The sequence below is a fragment of the Xyrauchen texanus genome, chromosome 5, assembly GCF_025860055.1.
Source record: "Xyrauchen texanus isolate HMW12.3.18 chromosome 5, RBS_HiC_50CHRs, whole genome shotgun sequence".
Taxonomy (NCBI): Eukaryota; Metazoa; Chordata; class Actinopteri; order Cypriniformes; family Catostomidae; genus Xyrauchen; species Xyrauchen texanus.
In genome coordinates, this window is record NC_068280.1 from 36,834,385 (window position 1) to 36,856,589 (window position 22,205).

A 22,205-nucleotide genomic window follows, 5' to 3' on the forward strand; every position below is an offset into this window, starting at 1 on the left:
CAGAATCCCAAAAGGTCTCTTAACACTTTTCACCTCGTGAACGCAATGGCAATGTTTATTTGTGTTTGGGTACTACATGTCCAGTCTCCCTGCACGTCTATACAAAGTCCTCCATTGCTTAGTCAATTCTCTGCTTATTACAAGTAGTCTGGTTCAAAACTTGTACCAGAAGTACCAGGATAAGGCAGAAGCAGATATTTCAGACTACACAAAGAAACAGTGCAAGTTTTAAAAATGCCACAGTGTTTACACCCTTGGGGAAGCCAACCTATCGAGGGCTTAGTTCTCTGTGCTCATTAAAAATTGGGATACTATATAGCAGTTTGCATTTGGGCATTTATCTACTCACATACATTTCCAAAACCAAAATAATTGTAAAATAATTAAAACATTTTTATTTATATTTAAAACATTTTCCCCAATAAAAAAAATGTTCAGCAAAATTATGTCATTTAGAATATGTAATTTATAGCAAATATAAAATCCACTTTGTTGAAATGCAATTTAAAATATTTATTTTCACAAACTTTGTAACACATTTAAAGGTTTCTGTTCATTATGTTTGCATTTTTTCATATTACTCTGTGTTAAATGTGTCAAGTAATTAATTTACATGCATGTTAGTTCATTCAACTTCAAATGCGTGTGGATTTTTACTTCTTTCCAAATTTATATAGTGACAGTAGTGATTTGGAATATAATGTTGAATGTTTCCAATCTATTAGATACCATGATATATGATATAGTGACCATATGGGACATTTGCTGTTGTAATATTCTGCAATTATAAAATGTTTTCTCTGTAAGTGATGTCTGTTGTTAGTATTTTGAAAGCATATCAGTTAGGTCATAAAAGGTACAAAATACAAGAAAACTTGTATTTTGTTGTTTTTCACTGAGTATTCTACAAAATAAATTTAATGATTTTATAAACCCCCATCCAAAGCTTCGCAGAGACTCATCTTCTTGGGCAGTAATTAAAATATTTTATGTTGGTTAATTATTCATGAAAATGAAGACAGTGCTGGGTCACATTAATACCCCATTGTGTCACATATTTGCAAATCACTCTTAACTAGCCATGTAACTTTATCAATGGAAGTCATTACTGACCCCATAATGTTTTGTGATGTAGTTTTTTTATGCTGAATTCACTGACCTATAAAATTAGGTCTTTTTTAACACACACTATACAACATGTCATGTGGTGAAACTTTGAGAAACTGTTTGTATTTTCATGACCTTCATAGTTAAAGTGCAAAATGCTAAACTTAGTTAAAACAAGCACGCTAAACCAAATTTGACATCAGTTAAAATGAGCATGACATAGAGACATTATATAGTGTAGACTCTTTAATATTAATGTTTCATAATAAACTGGTACAAATTATGTTTCTCATAATATTACTATATGTTAAGTGTAAAATTACAAATAGTTCTCTTAGACAAAAGTATGGATTATATGAGAATTTGCGACTTCTTTTAGACGTCTTGAAATTTGACATTTCATACAAGTCATTAAACATATTTTGTAGTATTTTCAGTTACAGAAGATTTGCACTGCTCAACATCAATCTATGTGAGTGTCATTGTGTTTGTTAGCATTTTCTGCGCTCCAGTGTAATCCAGATGCCTTGTTCTGGTCTCAGGATCAGTTCCCCCATTGGACGGAGCTCATCCCTCTTCTGACACGCCACTATATTAAAGTAGCGCAGAATAGAAGCCAGAATAACCTTCTCCTCCATCACAGCAAACCGCTGGCCTACAACACATGCACAACATCCATCACACACATACAAAATCTGTCTATGTTATTTGAAACAGAATGGAAAGGAAGAGACACATCACTTCCATGAGTCATGTGTATGGTTGTGTGCATCTTACCAATGCAGTTGCGTAGGCCGGCAGAGAAAGGAATGAAGGCATAAGGATGTCGCCCAACCACATTCTCTGGCAAGAAGCGTTCAGGACGGAACTCCTCTGGGTCAGGGAAGAAACGAGGGTCACGGTGGAGGGCGTAGGTAATGATGATGGCATTTGCTCCTTTAGGGACTTTATAACCATCTACAGAATACGCACAACAAATATGCCACAGACAATCACATAAGATCAATAGTGTAGTCTGGCATATATGCAAGTATAAACCATATGCCCACCTTTCTTTCTAAAGGCCTTTGCACACCAGAAGTGACGCGATAATGCGACAAAAATCACATGAAATATTGCTTTTAGCACATTAATGCCTTTATAATTGGTGGTGCTATTTAACAAGCATTTTTATCCCAGAGTGGTAGGTGGTGCAAAGCAACTTTCAGCTGGTCTGCCCATCACAGATGAGAAGAACATCACAGTGTGAAAGACAACTGTGTTCTCTAGCAAGCCGACCAAAAAATAAAATGCTTTCTACAAGCTGCTGCAGGGATGACAAGTTTATTGATTTGCTCAATGAGAAAGAAAACATTCAAGCCACTTTCACAAACTATTCATTTCACCTGCAGTACAAGTTGATTGAACATGTATAGGCTTCACCACAGTCTAAGGGGTGATAAGAAAGAATCAAGTATACAAGTTATATTAATTTTAAAACAAATATTATCAATTGGAACAATACTGATAATATCGTATTGCAATGAACATCTAATTGTGTTTTTTGCATTTGTTTATAATCACTTCATATTACTTGAATACAACCAGTTGATTTAGATGTAACCACATTTTTTAGGTTACCTGGCATAACTTTTTTCAGTGTACTTTGGCACTAACACAACATAATGATATGTTGTACTTACTGATCTGTGTATCCTCACAGATGGTTCGAGCAAAAAATGGTACAGAGGGGAAGAGACGCAGAGACTCCTTTATAACACACTCCAGATAACGCAGTTTCTTCAGATCCTCCGTGTTTATAGGCCTTTCAGACTCACCTGACCCACACACACAAAGCAAAATGATACAGATACCAGACAAGTAACTAGAGTTTCAAGCTGTTCGGAGCCCTTTTAGCTGTATATTAAATAAACTGATTTTCCAACACAGCACTTGCAGGCCACACCAAAACAGGACACAACAAAGTAAAGCCTAGCACATACAACACAACTTAAGATCCTCTTCTTATTTAAAGGGATAGTTCACCCAAAAATGAACATTCTCCCATCATTTACCTACCCTCATGCCATCCCAGATGTTTATGAATTTCTTTCTTCTGCTAAAACAAACAAATATTTTTAGAAGAATACCTCAGCTCTGTTGATCCTCACAATGGAATTGAATAGATACCACAATTTTGAAGCTCAAAAATGCACATAAAGGCAGCATAAAAGTAATCCATAAGACTCCAGTGGTTAAATCTATATCTTCAGAAGTGATATGATAAGTGTGGGTGAGAAACAGATCAATATTTAAGTCAGTTTTTACCATAAATTGTCCTCCCTGACCAGTTGGTGGGGATATGAAAGAAGATTGCAAATCGCCAAAAACAAAAGCAGAATGTGAAAGTGAAAGTAAAATTAAAGTTGAGACTGATAGTACCCACACCTAGTATATAGCTAATGAAGTTATGGATTTAACTGGAGTCTTTTGGATTACTTTAATTCTGATTTTATGTCCTTTTGAAGTTTCAAAATGTTGGTACCCATTCACTTGCTTTGTGCGTACCTACAGAGCTGAAATATTCTTCTAAAAATCTTTTTTTTATATTCAGCAGATGAAAGAAAGTTTTACACATCTGGGATGGCATTAGGGTGAGTAAAAGATGATAAAATTTTAAATCGCCATAATAATAATAATATATATATATATATATATATATATATATATATATATATATATATATATATATATATATATACACACACACAGTATATAGGACATCTTCTTTGTGCATGACATGAGTAATTTTTCCAACAATTGTTTATAGACAGATTGATTAACTTTTAATAGACTATATCACAATTCCAGTGGGTCAGAAGTTTACATACACCAAGTTAACTGTGCCTTTAAGCAGCTTGGAAATTCCAGAAAATTATGTCAAGGCTAATTGGCGTCAATTTGAATACCTTCAAACCCAGTGCCTTTTTGCTTGATATCATGGGAAATCAGCCAAGAACTCAGAAAAAAAATGTGGGCCTCCACAAGTCTAGTTCATCCTTGGGAGCAATTTCCAAATGCCCGTAGGTACCACGTTCATCTGTACAAACAATAGTATGCAAGTACAAACACCATAGGACCATGCAGTCATCATAATGCTCAGGAAGGAGACCCATTCTGTCTCCTAGAAATGAACGCAGTTTGGTGCAAAAAGTGCAAATCAATCCCAGAACAACTGCAAACTACCTTGTGAAGATGCAGTAGGAAATGGGTAGACAAGTATCAATATCCACAGTGAAACGAGTCCTAATTCGATAAATGGGTAGACAAGTATCAATATCCACAGTGAAACGAGTCCTAATTCGATATAACCTGAATGGCTGCTCAGCAAGGAAGAAGCCACTGCTCCATAACTGCCATAAAAACACCACACTACAGTTTGCAAGTGCACATGGGGACAAAGATCTTACTTTTTGAAGAAATGTTCTCTGGTCTGGTGAAACAAAAATGTAACTGTTTAGCCATAATGACCATTGTTATCAAGGAAAAAGGGTGAGGCTTGCAAGTCGAAGAACGCCATCTCAACCGTGAAGCATGGGGGTGGCAGCATCATGTTGTGGGGGTGCTTTGCTGCAACAGGGACTGGTGCACTTCAAAAAATAGATGGCATCATGAGGAAGGAACATTTTGTGGATATATTGAAGCAAAATCTCAAGACATCAGCCAGGAAGTTAAAGCTTGGTCGCAAATGGGTCTTCCAAATGGACAATGACCACAAGCAGACCTCCAAAGTTGTGGCAAAATGGCTTAAGGACAACAAAGACATGGTATTGGAGTGGCCATCACAAAGCCCTGACCTCAATCCAATTTGTGGGCTGAACTGAAAAAGCATGTGAGATTAAGGAGGCCTACAAACCTGACTCAGTTACACCAGTTCTGTCCGGAGGAATGGGCCAAAATTCCAGCAACTTATTGTAAGAAGATTGTAGAAGGCAACCCAAAATGTAGACCAAATTTAAAGGCAATGCTACCAAATACTGGTAAAGTGCATGTAAACTTCTGCCCCACTGGGAATGTGATGTCAGAAAAATAGTAGAGAATTGTTTATTTTAGCTTTTATTTCTTTAATTTCACATACTTAAAATAACAGACCTAAGACAGGGAATGTTTTTTAATGTTTGTCAGGAATTGTGAAAAACTGAGTTTAAATGTATTTGGCTAAGGTGTATGTAAACTTCTTAGTTCAACTGTATGTATGTATGTATGTATATATCTCCTTCTTGGAGCTTGACAGCCCATGGTAACTATAAATTGTTGTTGTATGGGAAAGATCTATGTGAAGATTCTTTAAACATTTTGGGTGAACTATTCCATCAACTGTGAACAATATAAAACTGAACTGCTTGTGGGCTTAACTCACCAAACACCTCAAATAGTTCTTGTTGTGCCTTTCTTTGAACTTCAGGATGGGAGCCTAACAAATGTATGGCCCAGTTCATGGAGGCAGCTGTAGTGTCATGACCCTGCAAAATTCAGGCAAAAAACACACGCTAAACAAACCCTTATAACCCTACTTCAGATTATTCCAAATTTAAATTGAGGCTCATGTTAGTGCAAAAATATCAGGAACCAAATCACTCTACAGAAGTGCTACAACAGCACAGTACATTTAAGGGTTTGTTCACCCAAAAATGAAAATTATCCCATAATTTACTCACCCTCAAGCCATCCTAGTTGTATATGACTTTCTTCTTTCAGCCAAACACAATCGGAGTTATATAAAAAAATATCCTGCCTCTTCCAAGCTTTATTTTGGGAGTGTATGGTACCTTTGATTTTGAAGCCAAAAAAAGCATATCCATACATCAAAAAAGTAATCCATATGGATCCAGGTGGTTAAATAAGGCCTTCTGAAGCGAAGCGATGCATTTTTGTAAGAAAAATATCCGTATTTATAACTTTATAAACTATAATCAATGGCTTCCGGTAACAGCCGGCATATGACGTAGGTAGGCATAGTGTAAGCTCCGGTGAGAAGTGACGAACGCGGAAGCGCAGAGGATAGTGGAAGCCAGTGATTATAGTTTATAAAGTTTTTCTTACAAAAATGCATTGCTTCACTTCAGAAGGCCTTTATTAACCCCCTGGAGCTGTATTGATTACTTTTTTGATGGATGGGTGCTTGTTTTTGGGCTTTAAAATCTAATGTACCATTCAATCCCATTATAAAGCTTAGAAGAGCCAGGATATTTTTTTATATAAATGTGATTGTGTTTGGCTGAAAGAATAAATTCATAAACACCTAGGATGGCTTGAGGGTGAGTATATTACCGGATAATTTTTGGGTGAACTAACCATTTAAGTTATTTTAACAGCTCCCACCTCAAACATAAAGGTGTCCACTTCCTCCTGTATGTCTTTGTGAGTTAGCTTTTTCCCATCCTCATCTGTTGTTTTTAACAGCATATCCAAGAAAGCCCTCCTTTTCTTCATCCCTTGATCTGATTCGCTGTCGGACTCAATGTAGGTGATGTGCTCCGCCCTTTCATAAATTACCTGTGAGACAGAGAAACACAAAAAGCCAATCAATACGCAGCCTGTACATCCAAATCTAGATGGTGTAAAGACTGAAAGACACACTTTAAATACACCACAAAGACACTCACACTCTCTGTGAAAGAGTGAAGGATCTTCAGGCTACGGTTGTGTTCTCTGCCTTCCCCAAAATAGTTATACACAAAGTCAGGCCAGTACCAAGGCATTCTCTGGCGCCTGGTGATGATGTCACTCATTCTGGACATTTAGAACAAGAGGATTGAGACTTGCAAGTAATGAGCTCTGTTTGGAATAGCATACTACCAAAAGATTTGCACTATTTCTGCAATATGCAGTAATGTATAAAGTACAATGTATGCCATTTTTCTGTATATCCTGATGACAAACTACACTTACCAAAATGTGCAATATATTTATACTGCACAGTAAGCAGTGTGCTAGTATTCCATTCCGAACATAGCCATAGACTTTTCTTTAACACACCTGAATAAGTCAGAACTCCCTGATGTCAAGTATTCTAAAACTGTAAGAATATTGTCTATTACCCTATCACAACAAACTTTTTGGTCACACTTTATATTACAGTTTTCACCTTACTGTGCATTTGCATACGTAAGTACTTGAATAGTACTAGACACAGTCTAAAGGCCGTACAACTGATGGCTATCTAAACAAACATGACTTACACATTAACTCATATACCCAGATAAACATGCACACATGAGTCATAAGTCAGTTTGCACAGTTATTTTATATATATATTTTTTACAAACCTTTGATTTGTACTAAAATGGCAGTCTGAACAGCTCTTCTAACTTTTTTAACTGTTCAGCCTCCACATGTCTCTCTGCCATAATAACAAATATAGTGAATACAGTAAACACTAACCTGTACACACAGCGCACATAATCAGAGTCATAATTGCTCTGTGCATAGATCTTCTTTCCCATGGCAGTCTCTGAAATGGAACAATTATATTTTGAAATGTTTGATACTTGCTTCACAATCTCAAAAACACAAAATCATTATGGATTCCTATTCTTACTACAAAATAAAACCTCCAAAAGATCATAAACACACATCTCAATGCGTTGTGTCAGTCATATAATACAATAGTTAGGTTCAATCCAGCAATCTGATTGGCTTGAAAGCATTTAAAATGTGCGGTTATTGGTTATACAAACATGTTGGTTTTTAGCTGTAATTATATCATTCCATTGACTACTTGGATCACTTTAAGGTGCTTAAATTAATGGGCCACTTCCTGTTGGCAACTATTTTTTTAGTGGAAAGTACTGTAGATACTATAACTTAAATTTGATATGATGGTTTGGGCATTCTTTGATTTAGGTTTTTTAGTTTTTATTTGACAAAACTGTGGTATAATTCCATAAAGTACTTTTCTAACACTGGGACGAATGGTTACTATTGGTGAACCATGCTGTTCTGTATTGGTCTGGGCTAACTGACACAGCTGTTTTTCACAAGGAATTCACTAATGAACTATTTAAATAAATAAATAAAATTTTAATTGAAATAACAGACTGATGGCTTAAATATGCTCATATCCTATTGATTAACAACCTCAGAGTTAACAGTTGGTCTGTGTTTAAAGGTTTGCAAGTTATCATAAATCCCCTATGGAAAAAATAGGGGGTAAAGGGTATTTTAACTTCTGCAACCAGACTGTTGCACTCTGTGTGGTGCTGAGAAATCAAGATTAAAAGGGACTAACTGGGTATGTGATTAATCGTGAGTTGCCACACTGTTAAAGGCGTTCTACCAAAGAAATCTGCGTGGGGAACGGTTTGTAATTTTACCGTACAGAACATTTTAAGTTCAAATGTAACTGGAGCCATTTCTCACTATGCTCAGAACTGTTCAGACTGATGGTGGGAAAGCACCTAATAGATGGGGCATTTTAAATGTGAAATGTGTAATTTCCATGGCTATTGCGGCACCAAAAAATATTATGAAAATATGGTTTTCAAACAAGTTCAAATATTGCCCCCATCTTCCTTTGCTCATGCAAACAGGTATTAACAGCCCATACTCATGCCATATGTTGAGCCAATATCCAGCCACTCAAACAATCAGATTTCAATTCCTTTTGATGCCTCTAGAGACACACAGAAAATCAGACACACCACAGATGATGTCAAGTGCACAGAGAGTGATGTGGTTAAAGCAGTTGAATGGGCCTTTCCCAGCATGCTTCTCTAGTTTTTCTATGAGCACCTCCGCCTGCTCATTCATCACCTCCAGGAACTCAGTCAGAATAGAGAAATGAAATGTTGGAGTCAACATCTTACGTCTGCGTCTCCACTTATCCCCTGTACTGAAAGAGAGAAAGACAGAGTGGATTGAAGACAAGTTTCCTTTATTTGACCTGTGTGTTTTTGCATTTTTGGGGGGGCCCAGCTCTGCTGACCCTTTACTACACCTGCGTCTGTTTGTTTGTTCACTACTAACCGTTTTTTACTATTAATTTCCCTAGTTTCAGCTTAAGTTTGTTTTTCGCTCATGGTGTGTAAGTCTTGTTTGTTAGACAACTGCCTGAAATGCATCTTGTAAAGTTAGTTTGGTTTTTATGTTCAGTAATCACCTTAATCAATTGCCTTAAATCAATTGTGTGACGCCACCTGGGTCTGTGAGAATAATCAACACGTGGGAGGATCAAATGAATCCTCCGCTGCCAGTAATTACTCTGTCGAATGTCCGTTCACTTAATAACAAACTGGATGAGCCAAGGCTGGAATTTGACTGATTTTAGTATGAGCAATCTTGTCTGCCTAACAGAAACTTGGTTAAAAAAATCATCCCAGGCCTCCACCAAGTGGATATACTAGCATCAGAGCTGACAGTGTTGAAGCTGAATCACAAAAGTCGGTGGGGTGGAGTTTTATGTACTTGTGTGGATTATAAATGAGCTAAAGAGTTTGTATGAGAGAGAAGATTTGCAATCCAGACAATGAAATACTGATTGAATCTTTTTAAACTATTCTACCTGCCACTTGAGTTTGGTCAACTGACTTATATGCAGGGGTTAAATTGGGATTTCAGAGGTGGGGTAAATCTAAAATAGGGTTATGTTGCAATATATGTATTTGTATCTGTATCTGTTCATATGACAATATTCTCTGTATCTGTCTCTGTATTCGGATAGAACCGGGTGTGGGCAGGGCTTAAACTGTAAGTGCTAAAAAACTAAACACCCATTTTTCTCACCAGATGAAGCTGAATTTGTAGGCTATATTAACTGTGGAATACGGTGTGGTTTCTCCAGGTATTTCAGATATTAATATCTGCATGGAACAGAATTTTAATTTGTCTGTTCATGTATAATAATATATTTCTGGAGACAGGAGGTGTCAAGCAAAATGTGAAATGTCAAGCACACATTTTGCAGTGAATACTAAATACAAATTAAAACATTAAAATAAATTAAAATAAAAACAATATAGCAAACAAACAGTATTTTTTTTAAGATTGGACTATTATTTAGTTAAATAATAATAATAATAATAATAATTATTATTATTATTATTATAATGTTACATTTATATAGTGCCTTACCAGATTGCAACAACACTTAACATTTTCAAATTGTCAAAGGAGGTGGTTCAGTTTCTTCATTTTACATAAGGAGACATGGTAGATGAATACTCTATGGAGCATTTAAACCTTTATGGAGCATCTAAACTTTTTTGGAATAAAGTTTTAACCAGTTAATTACCTTAATCACTGATGTGGATATAAATGTGGCCAACTTTAAGAGATGGAAAGACGAGCTCCGACGTTTAATCAATTGAGGTCAGGAATTTAACATCAAGCTCAGGTTTTGGCTATAAATAAATAGCTGCATGAGGATCACGTGTGAATCGAGTGATATATTAAGAATACATTCAAGAAGTGGAAAGTGTATATAATGTCATATCTTAGATAATGTTACATTTGACAAGCTCCGCAAACAATTTACAGAGTCGAGACCGTGGCCATCCAATCTGAAATCGCACTGTACATTTCCATTCATAAGGTTTACATTTTAGAAAAAATTTGAAATTTTGAATATGTTTATTAAAATGTTGCTTTATCCTTGTGCTTTTTGTATAATCAGTCATACAAGTATTTTTTTATATTATTCAGATTAATCCGTTATTCGTTTTGAAGTCATTATTCGTGCCTTTCCAAATAAGGTATTTTGCTATGGGCACATCCCTACATAACTACATGGTAAATTTGGTTTAGTAGATGACGGTAGAAAAAACATTAAGAATGATATCACATGTATTTGATACATTTTATTAAAATCAGATGACAGTTGCGACAAGTTAACTTCTTGCACGTTAAGGAGACATCTAATAAAACCGGCTAAATTTATTTATAATGTTACAATTAAAGAAAATGCACATTGTTCTTAACAGGGGAAACAAACACCTTCTGCATGACTACCTTTTACTCAAATTGTTATTCTGATAATATAATTGGTAATGAAAACATTTGTATTAAATAATAAGAGTTTAATATTCTTCACTGCCTCATGAAGAAGCATTTTCACTATAGTGAATCCCACTGTATATTTGCTAGAAAACAAATTCCAAAAGAAAAATAATTGCTGAATCAACAAAAATTTAGTACACCTCAATATACAAATAACAGTGAAACATTTTAAGGTTTGTTGGCCGAGTGTCAGGGCCGTCGCCAGAACAAACCAAATGGGGGGCATTTAATTTTCATAGGGGGGCACACTTTTTTTTAATGATCTGACACAGACCAAAACAACAACCCATATTAGGCTATAACTTAAAATAGACCACAATAGTCTTGTTTTGTTCAATTATTCAAATAAAATACTTCACCGTATGATCTCAACGTTTCTGTTTATTTTCTCTTAACATTTCGATATTTTTTGTTAATCTGCATTGTTCGTCACATACACAACACTGTGCCATCTAGTGGCTTTCTTGAGTAACAAGCACAATCAACGTGATGCATATCATACAAGTCCAACCTAAAACTACACCAAAACCAATTTGATTTATGACTCTACAACACTTCATAAACACGAGTCACAAAAGCTCCTGGTTTCCACCAACAGCACAACAATAATAAAAGCAATGCATAACATACTGCAATAAAATTCTTTTTTTTTTTTGTTATACACAGAGACTTCAGCTCTTGTTGAGCAATACGTTTTATCCTCTCTCACTATATCTTTCTCTCTCTCTCTCTCTCTCTCTCTCTCTCTCTCTCTCTCTCTCTCTCTCTCTCTCTCTCTCTTCTCTCTTTGTATCTCTCTGGATATTTTTTCTTTTGAATGAAAGCAAAAGAGCATGGCTAACCAGCTGGATCCAAGAACAACACAACAATAATAAAAGCAATGCATAACATACTGCAATAAAAATTTAGCAATGAAGCAGGCAAGCATTGTATTCACAATTGATTAAAATAGTTGAAGGCGGCGGGTCTCCGAGTGAAATCTCCGAAGAACATTATCTTTCCATTCATGTTGACACTTGCGTGTGAGATCCTTCTCAAATGCCAGCTGAATGAGCTGGGCCTTGCGTGTGTGCCGCATAGAACGTCTGTGGTCGGTGAATACATTCCTCAAAACTGAAAATGAATTTTCACACATTGCGGTTGAAGCACCAAGCGTCAATCCGGTCTTCAAAGCTGTCAGTACACTTGGCATTGCTTCTAATGTTTTGTGGTACTTTGAAAGGAGATTTTGTGTTGTCAGTTTCGCGTTTCCTTCTTTGTTTATTTGTGTAGAAATAAACTGTTTAGCAACAATACATTCTGTCTCAATCATTCGGTTGATTTTGTTAATGACATGATGTGCTGAAGTAACTTCGGATTCAAAAATTGATCGCTCTCTGGGTTCAAGTGCACTGTAATAAAGCCTTCGTAGCTTCGTAGCTCTGGTTTGTCATTGTCCTTTTGTCCTGTTGTTTCTTCAACGAAATACTGGTGTAAATTCTTATTTACTGTGCGCTGCCGTTTTGAAGGTGCGGAAGTAACATCCAAATCGGTGACCGCATCCCACAGCTCTGTGAACTTGGCCTCACAGCGGAGTTCACTCACACACTTAGAGGCACTCGCGACCAGTTCCAACCCAGTCAACAGGTCCATGTCCTCACTTTGCAAAACCTTGTTAGGGCCATCCAACAACATCAACACTGTCTTTACAAAGTGTGCGATGAACATAAACGCAGGCTGAGACATTTCCCTCAAAAGCCCAATGGCCTCTATCCTCACCTCAGCACCATATGTGCGCTCTGCGTCGATCTCCGAAAGCAAAGAAATGATCTCCTTGTAAGACTTAATGATCAAATTCTCAATTACCATCTCATTAGCTCCAGAGTCGTCGTGCACACACGTTGTTGTTGGTCAAAGTCGTCTTTATCAACGACGAATCTTTAAACCACTTTCTTATATCCATAGCTTTGCTGTAGGTCTACAAAACCGCCAAAATTTGATTCTGAGATCGCATGCAATGCGCAGCTGAGCTGCGCAAAGAAATTATGTATAAACAATTCTCTATGCTTAACTAAATGAATTGCATGATTTATATGATATATATATATATATACTTACAAACTGCATATTGTAATTTGAATAAATAAAACTACTAACACAAAAATAACATATTGAAAGGTCTGCTGCTGGAGACTTGCCATTGACTGTTGTATTTGAATAATTAATGGAGTAGGTCTTTGCAATGTTTGGGTGCTGTTTTGGGATGTTTTAACAGTCATTTATGAACATAATTATATTTCAAGTTACGTTCTGTGTAATAATGCGTTGAGTAATGAATTTTCTGAATCATTTCTGTGTATGTGTTATGCATATCTACCGCTGTAGAGATTACTGTTCCTGTGAGATAAGTTCTGCTGAAACAACTTGATGAGAAAGTGAAAATGATCACAATCGTAGACTTTTAATATCAAACGATTAGGGGAACACACTAAGTCATTTGGGGGGTGGGGGGTTTTACAAGAAATCATTTGGGGGGGCACTGCCCCCCAATGCCCCCCCCTTGGCGACGGGCCTGCCGAGTGTTCTTTTGATCTCAAGTCTTATGACGCTTTGGATGTGAGGGATTCCTGATTCAAAACCCCTTCGGGTATTCAGCTTTTAACAAAACTAAGCAAATCGCTACTGTATATCAGTCGATCTAAGAAACGGGTGAGCAGTTGATTCCATATTATGCGATTTCTATGAATCAGAGATTGAACCGTGCGGTACAGAAGTGGAACACCTTTACCAGCGTCCACAACTGACATAACGAGCTTGACGTATTTTTAACAAGCACAATCGCTAAATAGAGATGGAATGTGTCAAGGGGATCAAACAAAAACCACATCGGAGAATACAATAAATGGGATGGATTGACAAACTAACATTTCTTTTCTTTTTGGAATCGAAGGTGTCGGAATGTCATTCCAGACCGTACCAGCCCAATTTAACCACTGTTTATAAGCCCGGCCCCAATAATTAAATGGCTGTGAAAAGAATGGCGGAGAGTTTCAACTCTGCTCTCTATCACACAGATAACCAGCCAGTGTTCATTTTAGGAGATTTGAATACTTGCATTCTATACGGTCACCTACCTTCATTGCAGTAGTATATATCTGTAGAACAAAAATGGGCTTTCACAATCAGTGGGTGTTTTCAAACCATTGAGATTCCCTACTTTTATTGGATAGTTTAGAAACGCCCATCCTGGTTTGGAAACACCCACTGATTTCTACACTGAGATTCCATAATTTCAGTGGATAGTTTAGAAATGCTATTTCAGTGGATAATTTTACATGATATTTTGGATTGGAGATTTTTTAACGCATCAAATGCAGAGGGTTTGGTTCAAAGGACATACAGTATGTCAGATGAATACCTTTATTACACATGTGTTATGATTTGGGAAGCAAGAGAAGGTAGACGGGTGGTTTGGATCCAAGCGCGGATTTTCTTTATTAATAAACAAAAGAACACAAACACTGGGGAAAAGAAAACATCCACGATGGGAAAAGGAACCTCGAACGAGAGAGTGAAACAAGGAAAACATAGAACGGGAACAAGGAGCTAACACATACAACGATCGACAAACGAACAGAGGAAAGGCAGGGTTTAAATACACAAAGGAACAAACAAGGGAATGAGGGACACCTGGAGGAAACAATCAAGGGAACACCAATCATAAAAATGAACTACAAAAGGACTACAGAAAACCAAACAGGAAACAGGAACTAAACTAAACTTCAACATAAAAGCACAAAAAAGAACAAAAGACAACAATGAACATGACAGAATCCCCCCTCAAAGGATCGGATTCCAGACGATCCTAAAACAAAAAACAAAAGACAAAAACCCACAAAAACAACATGAGGGCACCAGGGGCAAACAGACAGTCCAAGTGGGCACAAGGGGCAGACAGACAGACCAGGGGGGCACGATGGGCAGACAGACTGTCCAAGGGGGCACAAGGGGCAGGAGGGCAGTCCAAGGGGGCACAAGGGGCAGGGGGGCACAGAGGGCAGGCAGGAAGTCCAAGGGGCAGGGACAGGTTTAGGAGGCCAGGAAGGTGGCCACAGGGCAAGGACCGATCTGGGTGGCCTGGGAGTGGCCACTGGGGAAGCGGGTGGAGCCGTGTGATGCGGGGCCAAGGAGGGCTTCTGAGGCGGAGCAATCGAAGACTTGGGTGGCGGCGCCAAAGGAGGTGTAGGAAGGGCCGCAGGAGACACTGTGGGCGGAGCCGAGGGAGGCTCATGAGGCGGAGGCGAGGGCGTAGAAGGCTCAGAAGGCGGAGCTGAGGGAGGCTCAGGACGTGGAGCCGTAGGAGGCTCGGGAAGCGGAGCCGAAGGAGGCTCGGGGAGAAGAGCCGTAGGATGCTCTGGAGGTGGAGCCCTAGAAGGCTCTGGAGTCTCTGGGAGCAGAGCCGTAGGAGGCTCGGGAGGCGGAGCCGTAGGAGGCTCGGGAGGTGGAGCCGTAGGAGGCTCAGGAGGCGGAGCCGAAGGCGGCTCAGGGAGAAGAGCCGTAGGATGCTCTGGAGGCGGAGCCCTAGAAGGCTCTGGAGTCTCTGGGAGCAGAGCCGTAGGAGGCTCAGGAGGCGGAGCCGAAGGCGGCTCGGGAGGCGGAGCCGTAGGAGGCTCAGGAGGCAGAGCCCTGGAAGGCTTGTGAGGCGGAGCGGAGTACTGGAAGGCTCGAGCGGCTTGAGGGGCAGAGCCCTGGAAGGCTCTGGAGGCGGAGCCCTAGGAGGCTCGAGAGACTTGAGAGGCGGAACCCTGGAAGTCTCGGGAGGAGGAGCCCTGGGAGGCTTGAGAGGCGGAGTTCTGGAAGGCTCGAGAGGCTTGAGAGGTGGAGCCCTGGAAGGCTCGAGAGACGGAGCCCTGGAAGGCTCGAGAGGTTTGAGGGGCGGAGCCCTGGAAGGCTCGAGCGGCTTGAGGAGCGGAGTACTGGAAGGCTCGAGCGGCTTGAGGGGCAGAGCCCTGGAAGGCTCGAGCGGCTTGAGGGGCAGAGCCCTGGAAGGCTCGGGAGGCGGAGCCCTAGGAGGCTCGAGAGACTTGAGAGGCGGAACCCTGGAAGTCTCGGGAGGAGGAGCCCTGGGAGGCTTGAGAGGCGGAGTTCTGGAAGGCTCGAGAGGCTTGAGAGGTGGAGCCCTGGAAGGCTCGAGAGGCATGAGAGGCGGAGCCCTGGAAGGCGAGAGGCTTGAGGGGCTGAGCCCTGGAAGGCTCGAGCGGCTTGAGGGGCGGAGCCCTGGAAGGCTCGGGAGGCGGAGCCCTAGGAGGCTCGAGAGACTTGAGAGGCGGAGCCCTGGAAGGCTCGAGAGGAGGAGCCCTAGGAGGCTCGAGAGGAGGAGCCCTGGAAGACTCGAGGGGCGCTGGCTCTAGGACGGGCACGACCACTGGCGCTGGCTCTTGGACGGTCCTGGCTACTGGCGCTGGCTCTTGGACGGTCACGGCTACTGGCGCTGGCTCTTGGACGGTCGAGGCTACTGGCGCTGGCTCAGGGACGGTCGAGGCTACTGACGCTGGCTCAGGGACGGTCGAGGCTACTGGCGCTGGCTCAGGGACGGTCGAGGCTACTGGCGCTGGCTCAGGGACGGTCGAAGCTACTGGCGCTGGCTCAGGGACGGTCGAGGCTACTGGCGCTGGCTCAGGGACGGTCGAGGCTACTGGCGCTGGCTCACTGACCTCTGAGGCAACAGGCTCTGGCTGGTTGACCGTGGTATGCGCTGGTACACTGTTCCTGGTCGGCGTGGCTTCAGGCTCGCTGACCGTGGCTGACGAGGGCTCAGGCTCGCTGACCGTGGCAGGCGTGGGCTCAGGCTCGCTGACCGTGGCTGACGAGGGCCCAGGCTCGCTGACCGGGGCAGGCGTGGGCTCTGGCTCGCAGACCGGGGCAGGCGTTGGCCAGGAGGCGGAAGCCCGTCTTCTCCTCCTCCTTCGGGCAGACGAAGTGGACCGTGCAGGCTCATGGGCAACGACTGGTGTGGAGGCTTGCTCGCTGACAGGTGGGGCAGGTGTGATGGGAAAAGCCATGGGCGAGTGGAAGGTCACCACTGCGGGAGGCGAGGTTGGGTCCTCCTCTGCCACGCCCACAGTGAGCGGCGAGCCGCCGACCAGCAAAGTCTCACAAAATCGCGGAGCGTCCAGCCGCGCGTCGCTGGTGGCAACAGCTCCTTGAGCGAATCCCGGATTAGCCCGGAAGAACACCACCAGGGAGGAGTCTGGGAAGTCGGTAGCCCACGCTAGGTCCTGGAAGTCTCTAATGTGGTCCTCCACCGGGCGGCTTCCTTGCCTCAGGTTCAGGAGGTGGCAGCTTGCCTGAAGAACCGCTGGATCCATTGTGTCGATCGTTCTGTTATGATTTGTGAAGCAAGAGAAGGTAGACGGGTGGTTTGGATCCAAGCGCGGTTTTTCTTTATTAATAAACAAAAGAACACAACCACTGGGGAAAAGAAAACATCCACGATGGGAAAAGGAACCTCAAACGAGAGAGTGAAACAAGGAAAACATAGAACGGGAACAAGGAGCTAACACATACAACAATCGACAAACAAACAGAGGAAAGGCAGGGTTTAAATACACAAAGGAACAAACAAGGGAATGAGGGACACCTGGAGGAAACAATCAAGGGAACACCAATCATAAAAATGAACTACAAAAGGACTACAGAAAACCAAACAGGAAACAGGAACTAAACTAAACTTCAACATAAAAGCATAAAACAAAAGACAACAGTGAACATGACAACTACAAAGGATTACAAAAAACCAAACAGGAAACAGGAACTAAACTAAACTTCAACATAAAAGCACAAAAAAGAACAAAAGACAACAATGAACATGACAACATGGGGCCTCCCATGGCTGTGTCAACTTACCAATTTTATTTCGTTTATATGTGAATGATTTTAGACTTTTTAAAGATGCTGACAACATGGCATTTGTCCATACCTGGTATGGACATCTCAGCTGTAAACATAAATATACCCTGGCTAGTGATGTTAATACAACCAGTAAAATGATTGGCAAACCACAGAGTCAGTTAGGTGAGTTATACATTACTAGAAGTGAAAAAAAGACCAGAAGTATCCATCAAGATGTCACACAACCTTTGTACAACCTGTTTGTTTTATTGCCCTCTTGGAGATGCTATGTAATGCCCATGGCAAAAATAAATATATATAAAAAGGCAATTGGTTCCGTGATCTGTATTTTAAACCGAACTAATTGTTGTAAGTAGTGACTTTTTAAAAGATGGTTGGTGTGATGTAGGTGTTTTTATAATTCCAGCAGGCAGCACACTTCCCCTTGGGGGAAAGATAGACACATATTCAAACTGTATTGTTTTTGTGACAAATTATGTGTTGGAAATGTACAGGTGTGGTCAAAGACAAATTTCAACCACAGTTGACAATAATATTGTATTGTATTGTAAACGAACAGAAACATCAAAATAGCAACTTGCTTTATGAATTCTATGTATATGTAGCAGTACGAGTTAACGCGTAATGAGCTGGTGTCTCGTTAACGCGTAATGAGCTGTGGCCAATTCCCGTGTGAGGCGCCATCCTATAAATATGTAGCAAGTAGAGAAGTCTAAGATCCTCTCTTGCTCGTCAATGACGGAACGTGTGTTGTGGTTCCGGGTCGCTTTTCTGTGTGCCATGCTGTGGTAATAGAACACTGGCTCTCCAACTGGAGATTTCTCTCTCGTTATGCTGCGCAGTCAACAAACGGACTTTCTGTTTCTCTTGGGCATTCGTGAATGCTGTTTGATTGAACACTGGCTCTCCAACTGGAGATTTCTCTCGTTATGCTGCGCAGTCAACAAACGGACTTGCTGTTTCTCTTGGGCATTCGTGAATGCTGTTTGATTGAACACTGGCTCTCCAACTGGAGATCTCTCTCATTATGATGCGCAGTGTGCAAAAGGCTCAAGTGATGTGAACTTAGTTTGAGCATGTACAGAGAGTGTTCACTCAGACCACGCCCCTTTTCTGACATGTTGCGACATGCCCTGGATTACAGAGAACGATCGCCAGTTTAGTTTCAGTTTCTAAGTTAAGCTTCAGGTTGTGTTTGTGTGCGTCAGTGACCACAAGTAAGTTACAAGTATCATAGGGATAGGTTAATAGTAGCAATTTATGTTAGGTTTACAGTTAGTGACAGATTTTATCTCTGTCGTATGTGTAGATTGTATGGCATTCTGTTTGTAGTTCATGTTTCAGAACGTGTTTAGCATTGTTTATTTAACTGGCTAGAGAGACTTATCAACCTCAATTGTGTTTATGTTAGTTAATATTGATGTTTATTTCCTTTCCTTCAGAACCACACTTACACTGTAAAGTTAATGAGAAATAGTGCCTGTGCATCTCTATTTCTAATACATATTAAACCATTCAACGAATATCCCTGCCTTCCGTGTCCTGACTAGACACCCCATATTGGTGACTAATTTCAAAACCAGTAAAGCCCCACTACAATTTATGGTCCTTCGAGCCGGATAGAGTCAACGATATGGCAACCAGTAAGGAAGGAATCAGCCTCCCTGTTTCACCTGCGCGCCCCAAACGCGCAGTGCAACACCCAAGATATCTGGATGATTTTTTAGTTGAATATTCCGACCAGCATAGCCTAGCGCAGATGCACAGGCACGAAGAGGAGAGGAAGCTACTCAGTCCTGCTAGAAGTATATCCTCAATGACACCAATGCAGAATGCAAATGACGCCATTGTTCATCAGGCTTTGGAGACAGCGCGGCAACAGAGTGAAACGGCCAAGAAACAAACAGAGCTTTTGGAGTTTTTCCTGCAGCACTATTCCCCTCGGATCTCAGCTCAGTGGTCAAGGAGGTCATCACGGCATCAGACCCCAGTACGCCAACTCTACCCAGACAGAGGAGGTGAACCACAGCCTTCCCCAGCCCTTGCTCCTCACCACCACAGAACTGAGGATCACCCAAGTGTTGCTGCAGACCTTACTCATCAGCTAAAACAAATGACACTTCCTCCGCCTCATAGCCGAGTCATTCAACCCCCTAGGCACACGCTCGATCCACGCTATGACGTTCAGGCTGTCAAGCAGGATACTGAACATGATCCACCAGCTCACCTTCAGCCCAGCCATCCTAGCGGGTCACCCCAGGGACTACAGCATTCAGTAGGCCTTTCAAGAAATGCCTCATCATATAGCCCACTACCATCCTACCCCATTTCAGGTAATTGTAAGCCCAACGCAGCAGCACTCGGCAGCCAGCACGAGAGAGGTAGGGAGCCTCAGTTGGGAAATCCACATCTGGTGCCACCTGAGCCTCATATCTATCTCCCACATGTGGCTCCTCCCAGATCGCTACATGTAAATCCAGCTCTCGATCAGATGAGGCCTCCATCCATGCACCAGTCAATACACCAGCCTCGTTATGTACCCCAACCCTTCTACCAAGGGAACCCAGCCATGCTGGCCCATTATCCCTCCACCGGGTATCAGCATGCACCCCTCAATATAGAAGGCCCAACATTTCCTGACTTTACCAAGGAGGATAGAGCTCAATATGTGGAGCTACGCCTTTCCCTTAGCACACTTCTTCATCCTTCTCAGTCCGAGCATTACAAGTATGCCATTTGTATGCATACTTGTAATGCATACAAATGACAAGTATGCCATTACAAAGTGCCACATGCACATCGCCTCGTGCTAGCTCATGCAGAGTCCACTATGCCCCACTCTGAAGCTCTGAAAGCACTGGATGAACGCTATGGGCGTCCATATCAGTTTGTGCTGAAGGAGATAGAGGATATTGAATGCCTACCCCTCATCCGAGATGATAGGGCTCTCGACGAGTTTTCCATCAGAGTGCAGTCGCTTGTCAGGATGCTGAAAGCTCTCCGAGGTGAAGGCCATGAGGAACTCCACTGCGGCTCAAATGTGAAGCACCTTCTAAGTAGGCTCCCCAAACACCAGCAAGAGCGATTTCATCGTCAACAGTATAGGAAGGACCCTGATAAACTAAAGTTAACGCTCACTGACTTTTCAGAGTGGCTGAAAGCAGAAGTCAGATGCCTGGACATTGAGCCTTCACTCCAAACTCACAGTGAGAAGGACAAGAGAGAATTCAAGCAGCTTAAGTCCAAGGTTAAGATCACTACTGTTATGCATGGGACAGGCAGATTCAGTAACCATCCATCCGACATGCCCTCCCAAGCAGCTCATTCTATCCGAACCCAAGGGAAGGGTAAGATATACTGCCCTTACTGTGAGGCAGAACACTACCTCAGCCAATGTGAGAGTTTTGCTAAGCTTACCAAAGCAGAGATGGTGGACTGGATTAAAGTCAAGAGAAGGTGCTGGAGATGCGGACATTCTCACCTAGCCTCTGCCTGTGACCTCAAGAAGCCATGTCGCCTTTGTCAGTCAAAACACCTTTCTGTTCTACACGAGGTCAACCAGAGGAGTGAGAACGAGCCCACCATCATATCGACAGCAGAGACTCATTACCTGGATCAGCCAAATAGATATAGCCAGGTGCTTTTGAAGATTGTCAGAGTCAATTTGCAATACCAGGATAAAGTGCTCGACACGTATGCAGTGTTAGATGATGGCTCTGAGAGAACCATCCTGCTTTCGTCTGCAGCACACCACCTGGGAGTACAGGGTCAAGCAGAAGACCTCACACTCCGTACTATCCGCCAAGACATCAAGATACTGTCAGGCTCACGTGTGTCTTTTACGATCACCCCAGCTTCCCAACCAACGAAGAGGTTCTCCATTCAAGGCGCATTCACAGGTGAACACTTAGGTCTCTCTCAGTACAGCTACCCAGTTACCCAGCTCCAGATAAGATATCGGCATCTAAGAGGTCTGGCAATCCCACCCATCGATGGAGCTCAGCCAACCTTCCTGATTGGATCGGATAATGCTGATCTGATCGTTCCGATTGATCCAGTGCATCTGGGTCCCCCTGGTGGTCCTGCAGCAGTAAAGACTAAGCTCGGTTGGACACTCCAGGGTCCAGCAAAATACCTGCGGCAGCAGCTTCCCAACACACAGTGTTTGTTCA

At 41.7% G+C, this 22,205-nt stretch overlaps 1 protein-coding gene across 2 annotated transcripts in view; it reads right to left on the bottom strand.

The window, feature by feature from the left end:
• Window positions 1-643: 643 nt before the first annotated feature.
• Window positions 644-22,205, bottom strand: part of LOC127644254 (cytochrome P450 4V2) — a 31,732-nt gene continuing 10,170 nt past the window's right edge. Inside the window, exons 4-11 of one of the 2 annotated variants that reach the window (XM_052127344.1) lie at window positions 8,790-8,980; window positions 7,531-7,600; window positions 6,753-6,879; window positions 6,469-6,642; window positions 5,507-5,609; window positions 2,790-2,924; window positions 1,885-2,064; window positions 644-1,762 (exon numbers count right to left, since the gene is read on the bottom strand). In XM_052127344.1, the coding sequence (XP_051983304.1) occupies window positions 1,599-1,762; window positions 1,885-2,064; window positions 2,790-2,924; window positions 5,507-5,609; window positions 6,469-6,642; window positions 6,753-6,879; window positions 7,531-7,600; window positions 8,790-8,980 (1,144 nt within the window). In that variant the 3' untranslated portion in view covers window positions 644-1,598. The remainder of the gene's footprint in view (window positions 1,763-1,884; window positions 2,065-2,789; window positions 2,925-5,506; window positions 5,610-6,468; window positions 6,643-6,752; window positions 6,880-7,530; window positions 7,601-8,789; window positions 8,981-22,205) is intronic. The other variant, XM_052127342.1, reaches the window with a different exon arrangement.